This window comes from Petaurus breviceps, unplaced genomic scaffold (genome assembly GCF_028583685.1).
Source record: "Petaurus breviceps papuanus isolate PSGF00001 unplaced genomic scaffold, PetGlider_PUasm1.0 177, whole genome shotgun sequence".
NCBI lineage: Eukaryota > Metazoa > Chordata > Mammalia > Diprotodontia > Petauridae > Petaurus > Petaurus breviceps.
In genome coordinates this window covers 3486447-3498968 of record NW_027185776.1, presented here as the reverse complement: position 1 = coordinate 3498968, position 12522 = coordinate 3486447, and the positions used below count along the sequence as shown (strand labels likewise).

The 12522-nt window shown below is 35.6% G+C and overlaps 1 protein-coding gene across 3 annotated transcripts in view; it reads left to right on the top strand.

Moving 5' to 3' along the window:
- The window catches only part of PPP4R4 (protein phosphatase 4 regulatory subunit 4), a 136787-nt gene that overhangs the window by 1965 nt on the left and 122300 nt on the right, over window positions 1–12522 (top strand). For all 3 annotated transcript variants that reach the window (XM_069086009.1, XM_069086008.1, XM_069086007.1), the window contains exon 2: window positions 363–436. In XM_069086009.1, the coding sequence (XP_068942110.1) occupies window positions 363–436 (74 nt within the window). The remainder of the gene's footprint in view (window positions 1–362; window positions 437–12522) is intronic.

The following is a 12522-nucleotide window of genomic DNA, read 5'->3' as shown; positions in this document are numbered from 1 at the left end:
CTCCCACCTCCCTGCATCCAGAAGGAGGAGACCTCTAAGAAAAGGTGAAGGAAACATTCTCCTCTGACTTCCCATATTTGAAAGGACCTTGTCAAGCCATAATCCCTGCTTAAAATAATATAGGAGAGAAAAAAAGATTCCTCCTTTCTCCTTCCCCCAGCTATTTGGAATTTGAAGTTTCTCTCTTCAATCTAAGCCCCTTGATGATGGGATCTTATTGATCTTTCAATTTAGTGAAATATATCTTCATGGGAAGATAAAATTCCTTATTAGTTTTTAGCTTTTGGAGTTGTGGGGGATGGGTATGTTCCATAGTTGACCCTGAGAAATTTTATACATAATTTGTGTTTCACATTTGACAGACACCAGAAGAAATAGAAAGACTAACAGTTGATGAAGAACTCAATGATATTGAAAGGGCTGTTTATCTACTCAGGTATTTCCAAACCTTACTGTAAAATTGCTGATCTTTCCCTCTGACAGCAGAAACCAATGTTTATTGAATTTGTTTGAGTTCTGCAGATTTACCAAATCAGTTGGCATACTGCTTTTGAATATATTTTGTGTTTAGGTACATAAAAAATTTCATCTAGATATGTTTTCATGTATTTAATAATTTGTAAATAATGAAATCTATAAAGTTTGTTAGAGTGAGATCCAAACATAGCTTCAAGGATCCACTATGGAAGCTGAGTATTTCATCCTTTTCTTGTTTCCTGCATTTGCTTTTACAAGTCAGTGAGTTGCCATGGGAAAAAAGAGCATCTCGCAGCTGATAGTATAGGATTCATTGTAGAGTGCCAATGATAAAAACGTTTTTTACTTTGATGACAGAATAAAGGAAATTATGTTACTGTTTAAATTCATTATTTTATCACTTTAGATACATGAGCTTGTGATAATTTTATTGAAAGTGTTTTTATTTAGTTAGTTGTCTTTTAAGTTTCAAATTTCCTGGTTGTTCCATAAACCTACTTTTTGACATTGAATCAAATCTTGAAATCTTGATATCTAGTATTTTATCTTACAGAAAATTTCCTTACTGTATGTTTTTTTTAATTGTTTTGGGTTGTGACAAATTTCTTAGTTTTTCTTAAACTGTTTATAAAGTTTATTTTTTCTAATAACAATATTAATGTAGTGATGCTTAGAATAAGAATCAGTAACATTGGAATTAGAGGAACTGGGTTCCAATACAGTCTCTGATGCTTGTGTGACCCTCAGCAAATCATTTTGTTATGCTTGGCCCCAGTTTTTCATTTGTAAAATGAGGGAAGTGCACAAGAATAACCTCTGAAGTGCCTTCTGGTTCTAGATCTATAATCCTCATGGCTTCCATTTCCTTAATTGTTGTTTGTTTAGGCATTGGTGTCTTGAGTTCTTGATCTTACTTCAGTCATGCCATTACTGTATTTCTTATCCCTTTTTTCCAAGCAGTGTATTTCTAAAATGTTTTCAGATGCCAGTGAAAATTTTGAGGGTGTTTTTTTTTCCTTCTTTTTACCTTTAATGACATATACATCATTTCCAAATTTTTAGTTAAATGGGAATATCCTTATTGGCAAATTTTGTATGTATTTATATTGGTGGTGGTGGTAGGGGTGTGTGTGTATGCACGCACACATGTGTTTTGCTGCAGGGACAACATTTGGTAGAGAGACTAATGCAGTGTTTTATATATTTTGAATTTCTGTAGATCTCTAATCGAAGTGATTTTTCCTTTTGTAACTATCATGAATAATCATTTGCCTTTTCTAATAGTTAACCTTTTTCTTACGTGAAGGTAGGCCGCTGACGAATGTATGAGTAAAGCCTTATATGTAATGTGTATCATTTAAGTATGGGACTAAGACGTAATGATTTGATTAATATAGGGTGTTCCTGTATGAGGAAACTCCTATTACAAATGCAGGCTTTGCAACTTATAGTCTTTCAGAGTTTAAGATCTGTCATTACAAATGTCTTTTATTTAGTGGAAAAACTGTGGCTTGCAATCAGGAAATTTAGATTATTGCCCTACTTACCTGGACAGTAGCAGCTTTATTTGAGTTATCTGAGACTAGACTCCTTTTTGAAGATTGTTTTTTTCCATTTTGCTGCCTGTAAGCTCCACACCTTCCCTTTTTAGGTAGTAAGTCTGTTAAATAGTTTGTCAGAGTTCTTTTTTCATACTCAGGACAAAACATAGTTCTGGGATTTAAAGTTCTTGTCATGATAACCCCTTCCATTCTTACTCAACAAGAGTGTTAAAGGAAGCATGTTCTTTTAGTCTTTTCTTGGGTGTCATACCTTGTAGCTCTTTGCAAGAGGACTTAGAATAAAGAACTAGTTTCAGTTTTATTGGTTCTCTGACTCAGTACTATTTTTCTGTCCCTCCTATTTTCTCTCTTCCTGAAGGAAAACAGAATTTCCCTGAATTAGGTCAGTTTTTAAAGGGATAAAGCCATGTTTGACTACTTAAATTTTTTTGTCATATTTTATATTTGCTTAGCATAGGTTTATTTAGGACTTTACCTTGATAATATCTTAATATCCCTGGCTCATGTGTGTGTGTTTTAAAATTGTTTTTTCATAATTTAATTTGTCCATCCCATTCATTATCTTTCTGAATGCCCTAGGACCTAACACGTGCTAAGCCCTATTTTCTTTTTCTCCTCTTACTCTTCTTCCATTTCCCTGAACATAATATTCTTGTTTTTTAGATACTTAACATTTTTTCCCTACTGCATCTATTACTTTCAGATATTTTTATTTTTCTATTTATACAGGTCAGGCCCTTGTTTTTGTTTTTGTTTTTCATATTCTGAAATTGAGCAGGATAAGGCAGTATGTAATAGTGGAAAGAACACTGGACCTTTCATCAGGAGACTGAGGTTTGAATCTTGGTTCTATTGATTGGTAGAATGACATTGGGCAAGCCACTTAGCCCAACCCACCCTTTGTTTCTTCTTCTGTAAAGTAGGACTAATATTTGTTCTACTTACCTCACAGAGTTGTGAGAAAAGTGCTTTGTAACATTTAAGTCATCAATGTGAGTTGTAGTTATTGTGAGCACATTAAGTTAGGAAACCCAAATATCAACACTGAAGAAAATGCTTTGTACATATGATTCCTTCTACAATTTGGACATTAAATATAAGTATGGTGGTCAATGAAAGTATTTTTATGCTTATAAAATAATGTACTGATCAATAATTTACCCTCTAATATAGGGCAACTATTTTCAAAATTATTAATTCAGAATATAGAGTGTTTGAACATTTAAAATTGAAGAACTTTTGTAGTGATGATGTTGCATAAATAAAATTTTGAAAGCCCAAATAGTGGTATTTTATAGCATTGTAGCCACGTAGCTTGACCAGTATCCACAGCTTGTAGGGTTAGTCACAATAAAAAAACAGCCCCTTTTTCCTGTTCTACCTTTTCTTTGAGGTGCTGGCATACAGTTTAGGAACATGCTTAGTGCATAAAATATTTTAATATTTTTAATTACTTAAGCTTCTAAAGACCCTGTGATCATGAACTCCTGTGCTCAGAGGCCTCTAGTGGCTCCCTGTTGCCTTCTCAAGATAAAGTCCAAATTCTTCAGTCTGGTATTCAGAACTCTTTAGTCTGACTACCTGGCATCTCTTTAACTCCAGCTGATCTCCTCATTATCTCCAGAACATACAATTCTTACTCAATTGAAACATCACCAAACGAGGAATCAAACAATAGATTCAGATCCTAAATCAGACGTTTTCTAGCGCTGGGAATATAAGCAAATCTGGACTTCCTTGAGCATCAGTCTTTCCTTAAGTGCAACATGGGCATTATAATACTTGCCCTACATATCTCGCTGGGTTGTTGTCAGGTCAATACTTTGCAAACTCTAAGGCACTCTGTAAATGCTATTTATTATTCCTGCGTTGGTGCCTTTATTCATCTTGTTCTTTCTGCTTGGAATGCCTTTCTCCCTCCCATCTGCCTCTTCAAATTATACTCATATTTAAAATCCAACTCAGATCCCTCTAATTCTTAAAAACCTTGGCTGATGTTCTATCTATATAGATTACTCCACTTTTCAGTTGTGCATACTGCTTACATTAATTTGGCTGATAGTATTGATAGTTTATATTTATATATATATATATATATATATATATAGCATTTAAAAAATAAGTGCTTTAAGAATTTTGAAAACACTTAATTCTCTGCAGTTTTATATTATTACCTACTTGTTTCCTATGTATGTTTTGTCTTCCCAGATAGATGTTAATCTCCTGATGTGCAGAGCTTGTATTTTATATTTCTTTTTATCACCCTTTGATGCCTAGCATTGCATTATGTGTAAAGGGTACTCAGTAATAATTAAATGTGTCAGGTGTGTTTATTTGTTTGAAGGTTACCTTCTGTAAAAATTAAACCAAATTGATTTTTCTTTTCTGTATACAAATAGAGAACTCAAATAAAATTGTAGATGGTGGTGACACTGATTATTTTACACTTTCATATTTCTTTGCTTCTAAAGTGCTCTAATTATTTTTCATACTCGATAAGATAGAGAATCATAGATTTGGATTTAGGACAGACCTCAGAGATAATCTAGTTCAACATCTCAGCAGATCAGGAATCCAATCCACAACATCTCCAACAAGTCATTATTTAGCTTCTTCTTAAAGACCTCTGTAGGTAAAAATTACCAAAAAATAATAACCCTAACTCTCATGGCTTCTTTTTCATGGATGGTTGCTTGTAGAATTAGTCCTTTTGGTGTAGTGGAAGCGCTTTGGCCTTGGAGTCTTTCAGAAATCCTAGGTTTCAGTCCCAGACCTGATCCTTAGTATAGGTTAATGGGACCTTGGGCAATACACTTCTTCTGATCTCTGAGCCTCAATAATTTCATCTTAAAAAGGGGATAATATTTTTACTTACCATAACAATCTTAGAGTTGGCATCTCATGTAGCCATTTGAGCCTCAGTTTCCCCACTTGTAAAGTGGTAGATATTACATGTAGTATCCCCATCTCACAGGGCTCTTGTGTGAGTCAAATGAGATAGTATATATAAAGTGACTTGAAAACCTTAAAATGTTATATACCTGTGAGTTTATTGTTATTATTATTGTGGAAATAGAAGTTATTAGTTGGAGTAAAAAATGCCACGTATCTCTTGCCACCAAAATTTCAGAAGCAGTCAAGTAAGTGATAAATAATAGTAACAAAAATATGTTCTGCTAGTTGTCTAATAACACAATAGGTGGTAATTAGTTACTAATAAGGATTGTCATATGACAAAATTATCCCAGAATATAAACAAATATTTAGCTGAAATTATGTCAAGAGCATCTTTATTACTGAAATGTTTTTACATATTAGCATTTTGTGGCTGCAGTGCTTTTTCTGTAAAGTATTACTGTTAAAATGAGTAAAAGTAAAGAATAGTGCTTAAATTCATTTTTATGTTGCCCACTTTTAAAATGGATTCTGCCATTTTTTGCTTTATATTTTACTAGGGAAATTCAGATAAAGTAGAAAGTTCATCTTTTAATTTTTGGCTTGTTGAAAGTTAACATTAAACTTTGACCTTTTTACTTTTTCTTCCCATTTTCTAGGATTAAGTGCTGCCCCCTAGTGACATCACAGAGAGATTTCTGCAGCTGGAACAGTGGAAATAAAACAAACAAAACTACTTCTATCTACTGTGGCTGTTACTTATCACTGGATGTAACTCCCTCACCCAAGAACTCCAGCACCCCTCTCCTCGAAGTACAACACTAGAATCTGGGTAGCTATAAGACAGTGAGGAAGAACTGCAGTGTTTAGGGTTGCCATCTAGCTTTTTTTTCAAGTATGCATCCTAGTTGCTGTGTAGAACAGAAAACTGACACATGGAATTTTTTTCTCCCCTCCTTTGTAGTCTTACGTCGTACTATTTCTTTTCTTGTCTTCACTATTCCCTTTGTTTCTTCACTATGTTCTTTTCCTTTTAAGGCCCAATGTGGTTCTATTAAGGCCTGTTCTTGCTAAGCATTTTTTGGTGGTCTGGAGTAGCTGGTATATTATAGTTTGACTTCTTTTGCTTCATGATGCAGTAACAAACAGATACACAACCACCTTAAAGATGCTCCACGTATCCAAGCAATATTCTGTCCCTTTGCTTGTTACTTTTATTCCTACTATCTGTTTTCTTCTCTTTTTTCCTGATCACTGTTTAACATCACTGAATTTGGGAGAGCTTTATAATGGTCCAAACAAAGGATGCCTTCATCAGGTTATTTTATTTTAGGAGGCAAAAGTGACAAAATCATTAGAAATACCTTTTAGTTATTCTTCTGTATATCAGGGAAATTTGGCTTGTCTGCAAGAGTAGTCCCCTTTTTCCCTTTTAACCTTCACTTACATCGTCTTCTTTAAAAATAAGAAAGGGAGATTTTATGATTTGTCTTTCAGCTATCACCCTTGGTTTCACATATAGATGTTTTGTAGTATTCTTCCACAGAAGAGGCAAGTCATACAGTTATACCAGCTCTTGCTTTAGGGTTGGAGGCAAAACCTGATGTTGGGAAGTTGCTTCTTTTTTTCAATGGGGGTGCTATCAGCAACACCTTGACCTCCTGAAGGACATCAGGAGATTATTCTTCAAAAGAATAGCCCACCAGATGAGACTTCTTATTGTGAAAAGGTGTAATAATGAGTTGCTCTTCAGCAAAAGAAGCATGAGTAGAGACCATACAGTACTCAATGAAGTACTGAAATAATGAATTGCAGTGCAGTTTTACACCTCAGATATCAATGCTTACTGAGATCATTGAGGACAAGTCTTTCTGGCCTGTTTTAGTTCTCAGTGAATCGTGGATTACTTGTTTTGGGAAGGTAGTAGATTTATGAAGACAGAGGGAGGGTATTGGAGATTTTTCCCCCTCATCTGTCCTCTTGGGGGGCCTTGTGATGAGGAACAGCCATAGCCATAGGAGGCACCTGTTTCCTTTTTCTTACTCAAGTTGTGGCTTCAGAAGGCTCTCCCTGTGATAGCATCAGTGGCAAGCAGAATTGTTCTGCTGACTTCAGGAAGAAAAGTAAAAAGTTTAAAATCCAGAGCATATTATTTTCTCTAAGGTAAAAGTAATCAACAAGATTATTTCTCTACTCTTACCACCTGCATTAGATAGTCTGGAGTTAAACATGTAAACCAATTCAGAGAGAATTGAGAATAGTTATCTTTTATTCCTGGTATAGAGAGTTATCCATCCAAACTACCTGAGTCCTAAAGTGTTCAGTGGAAATACTTTATATGCACCATTGTTAGATAGATTTGAATGAAGCAGGGAAAACTACATACCTCTGAATTGTAGCCATGCAAATTATAGGGTTTATGCTCATCTGTAGCAAGGTATTAGTTTAATCCCTTGAACACATTACTTCATTCTTTATTAACATAACTAACACTACAGTGTTAGTCAAAGGAAACTGTAACTTAAAAAACTTTTTATAGATTTGTTGTATCTCTCTGTGGCTATATATAAACAAATCTCAGTTGTATGATAAGTCAACAGGATTTAGAGCTGAAAGGGATCTTAGAGATCATTTAGTCTGTTTTTCTCATTTTACAAAAGAGGAAATGGAGGTCTAGAAAGGTTAAGTGAATTCTAAGGTCACATGGGTAGTAAGCAGAAGGGCTGGAATTTGAATGTAGGTAAAACTATGGTATTCAGTTTTTAGACTTTATATATTCATTATCTGTTAGCCAAATATTAAACATTATAGAGAACTGAGATTAATCAAAAAACATTTAAAAGTGCCTTCTCTGTGGGGACACAAAGAAAAATGAGCCAGTCCCTGCTTTCAGTGAGTTTAAGTTCTTTCCAAAGAAAATACCCATCTACACTTATGTAAATGTGAATATATGTACATATATGTGTGTATATATATTTCTATGTATGTATATGTGTATGCATATGCTTAATGCTTATGTGTATGAGTATATGTGTATTGTGCCACATGCAAATATATGTATATACATGCATATTTATACATAAACACATATACGCATGAGAAATATAAGGTGGTTTAAGAAAGGAAAGGTCATCAGAAAAAAGAAAGGTAATGAGGAAAGACTTCAGGTAGAAGGTGGTATTTGAGCTATGTCTCGAATAAGGAATTCTGTGAGATTGTAAGGAGAGAAAGCATTTCTAAGCCTAGGAGCAACAAATGAAAGAGCTTGAAGATGGGACATACGTAGTAGTGCTGGGATTGAGGAGATTCAAATTGGCCCCCAAAGCAAAGCAAAGCAATGTATCTGCACCAGCCACTGCTAAAAACTGTATGTTCTGCTTCCAACCTTGAGTTGGTTGTGTTGTGCCTTATGATGATGTTTCTCAAGAATTGGGTTTTTTATACCAGATCATAGGAAAAGGAACAGCTTTCAGAATTAGGACTACTGTAAGGGTCCCCAAACTTGGACAGGTCCTCCCAGTAGAAAGGGCCCCTTAGATGCCACTTGCAAGTTATAATAATTTTTATAGTATATTGCTTGTAGCATGGAAATGTATGAAAATCTGACATTCTTGCTTTTCAGATCCCTCCTTTTAAGTTACTATGATTTACAGGATAAATTGGTACATAACAATTTCATGATTTACAAAAAATGTTATATTTCAGTTTATAATAGTGCATACAATATAGTGTTTTTCTTATCAGGTTATAATAATAATAGCAAAGATTTACAATGGAACTAAACAATTACCTTTTTGTTAATACTTAGAATTATGGTCATGTGGAATACTTCGTTACTAGATAGAAAGGTCACATGATGTAGTGGAAAGAATATGAAATTGGAATCAGAGAATCTGGTTTTGAATGTTTGGGATGACCTGGCTTTTCCTGGTAACCTTATGCAAGTCTCTTAACCTTTATGGGCCTCAGTTTCCTCTAAAAGTTTCTTCCAACTCTAAACATATTGAACCTTTTTATTGCTAGAAACTTTAATGTTAAAATTATGAAAGAGAACAGTATATTTTCTTAGTTTGAGTTTAGGGTAGTTTCAAACAGATTATGTCCTAAAAATGTTTATAAATTGACTTTTTGGGATTTATAAGACACATTCCAATAAAAATATATTTGCCAGAGTTACTAGATTCCAGCATGAGTAACTAAAGCCTATTCTACCTGAAAAGTTCCTGCATTTTTAATGAAAAAAAAAATAGAAAACAATATTGTCATTACATTAATTAAATGGAAAAGCAATATAGTTGAATGTTAGTAGTATGTGGTTTAAAAAAGAAATTCAGTATCACCTCACTGATCCAGAGGTGACTTATCTAGGAATCACAACTGTGTAGAACAGAGGTTCCCAAACCTATTTGACTTATTGTCCCCTTTTCAAAAAAAAATTACTCAGTAACTCCCTGGAAATCTATTTTCTTTAACCTTGTAGTATTTTTTTTTTTAAGCAATCGGGGTTAAGTGACTTGCTCAAGGTTACATGGCCAGTTATTTCTGGGTGTGGTGCTGAGTGTCTGAGCCTGGGATTCGATCTCCAGGTCATCCCAATACTGGAGCTGGTGCTCTTACTCACTGAGCCACTTGGCCGCCCCTAAGCAATTGGGGTTAAGTAACTTGCTCAAGGTTACATGGCCAGGTGTTTCTGGGTGGGTGCTAAGTGTCTGAGCCCGGATTCAATCCCCAGGTCATCCCAACACTGGAGCCGGTGCTCTTACTCGCTGTGCTACCGGGCCGCCCGCTAGTATTTTTTTTATTTGTGTCATTTCAAAGTATAAAATATTTTTTGAAACAACACATCTTAAGTTTAATAATTTGTTGTAAATTTGTTTTTTTCCCCTGCATTGAAATTTTGATGACACGCTATTGCATCATGTATTTGTATAGTATCATATTGTAAACAAGTCATTACACACACATATCCCTGCTGATGTATGATGGACTTCCCAACAATGTGCAACTTGCTCACCTGCCAACACTTGCTTGTTAAGACCTGTCAGCAGACTTGACCACTGATTGGTTATAACTTGCATTTTGTGTACGCATTTGGAAAATGATATATAGTCATTATGACTTTAACTCTGTTACATAACAGATGAAACATGTATGAATAGTTTTTCAAAATTTTCTTCTCTTATACTTCCAGTGACCCTTTATTTTTGTTCAATGCCTACTACCAATTATACCTGAGGTTTCTCTCTCCCACCCCATCATACCAGCCTCCCCCCCCCCCAGTGTCACCCACTTTGGGAACCTCTGAGTAGAATATAGTTTCCAGTCTGCGAAGTGAGCAAAAAACAAACCTAATGAGGAGCCAAAACAGATCTCACTTAAACTGTACCTATTAGAGGATCCCTTAGACTCCCACATAGAACCTATCTACTTTTATTTTAGACATAATTCCAACTGCCTGATTCACTTCTCCAGAGAAAATTAGGAATCTAAACATTGGAGTGAGGGAGATGAGAAGAACTAAATATTGGTACACTGACAACAATGAAAAGTGGTGATGATGGGAGACAGGAAAACTATGAAAAATAGAGCTACCTCTCAGCATACAAGTCTGGATCTTTGTAGTGCAGGTGTCAGTAGTTCTGAGCATTTTAGGAAGGTGTCATTATTGGTAGTCCTGAAGAGCAAGTCAAGTCACTTTCAATGTTAACTAATTAACGTGACATTCTTTTGGATATTTTAGACATTTTCATCAGATGACTGAAATAAGTTTTTAGTGCTTTAAGATTGTGTATCCGTTGCCTAGAATATTCTCTTAAGTACCTCAGATTCTGGTAATTTTATGTAAGTCAGATATAGTATTTTCTTGTATACTAGTTATTGAGGAAAAGTGAATTTAATCGGAAGAGAATGAATAGAGGCTTTTGGAAATGATTAAATGTGTTTCTATACATTTTTTTTTTTTGCTTTTTGGAGGGCAGTTAAGGTCAAGTGACTTGCCCAAGGTCACACAGCTAGTTTTTGTGGTAAGTGTCTGAGGCCAAATTTGAACTCAGGTCCTCCTAACTCAAGGGCCAGTGCTCTCTATTCACTGCACCATCTAGCTGCCCCTTCTATACACTTTCAAGGGATTTAGAAACTAGTGGAAGTGATTCGTTGTTATGTCTAATTTCATTGAAAAATTTAACAGCTTTCCTTTTCCTTGCTGTAAATATTGTATTCAAACTTACATTTATAAAACATAGAATGAAGAGAGAGGGATAAATTTTCCTTTGGTAACTTTTTTTCTGACATCTTAAATTGTATATTCTTTAAGATATCTTAAATTCAGTATGTTCATAATGGAACTCATTATCTTTCCCCTTAAAAACTACCCTCCCACCCCACTTCCCATCTTCTCTATTATTGTAGAGGGTACCACCATCTTTCCAGTCCGTTAGGCTCCCAACCTAAAAGTCATCACTATCTTATGCCCCCTATATCTAACCTTTGCCCAGAACCATTGATTTCACCTTTGTAATATCTCTCTTCTAACACTCTCCCACTCTATTGCTGACCCTTATCACCTCACATCCAGTTAATTATGTAGTCTGTGGATGGGACTGCCTGCCTCACATCTCTCCTTACTCTAATCCATCCTACATTCATTCTCTAGAGTGATTTTCCTAATGTGATCTTATCACCTGTCCCCCCCACCCCATTCAATAAACTCCAGTGGCATCCTTTTCCCTAATCTTCCAGGATTAAATACAGGTGCTCTGTTTGACATTCAAAGACCTTCAAAACCTGGCCCCCTCCTACCTTTCCAGTCTTTTTACATCTTACTCTCCACATGTACTCTTGTGATGCAGTGACTTGGACTTCCTGCCTATTCCATGAACAAGATATCCATCTCTTGTCTCTAGGACATTTTCCCTGTCCCCATGGGTGTGATGCTCACCCTCCTCCACTCCAACTCCTGACCTCCTTGGCTTCCTTTAAATCCAACTAAAATCCTACCTTCTACAAGGAGCCTTCCCCAACCCTTCTTAAGAAATTATAGGGCTTTCCTTCTGTTAATTATTTCTTATTTATTCTGTATATAGCTTGTATATATTTGTTTGCATGTTGTCTCCCCCATTAGATTGTAAGCTCCTTTAGGGCAGGGGCTGTTTGGGGCCTCTTTGTATTCCTAGCATTAACACAATGCCTGGCACATAGTAGGCACTTAATAATTGTTTATTGATTGATTGTAACTGGATAAGAATTGAGAGAATCAGAAGGGTGTTAAAGGATATATGTGTGTGTGTATATATGTATGTATATATGTATATGTATATACACATATTTACTTGTGTGTATGCCTGCGATGTGAATACTAACTACATTGTGACTAGGAAAAGAAGGGGCTTAGGAGCATATGATGTGAGGAAATTCTGTCAGATTCTGGCCCTGCCAGACACTAGATGGCGCCATTGACCCAGGTCAGCTTAGTTGCTGCCTGTGTGAAGGAGGAGAAGCCATGCAGAGCAGCCTCTGGTAGGAAGGGGGGGACAGAACAGAGCTGGCTGGTGTGTGTGTGTGTGTGTGTGTGTGTGTGTGTGTGTGTGTG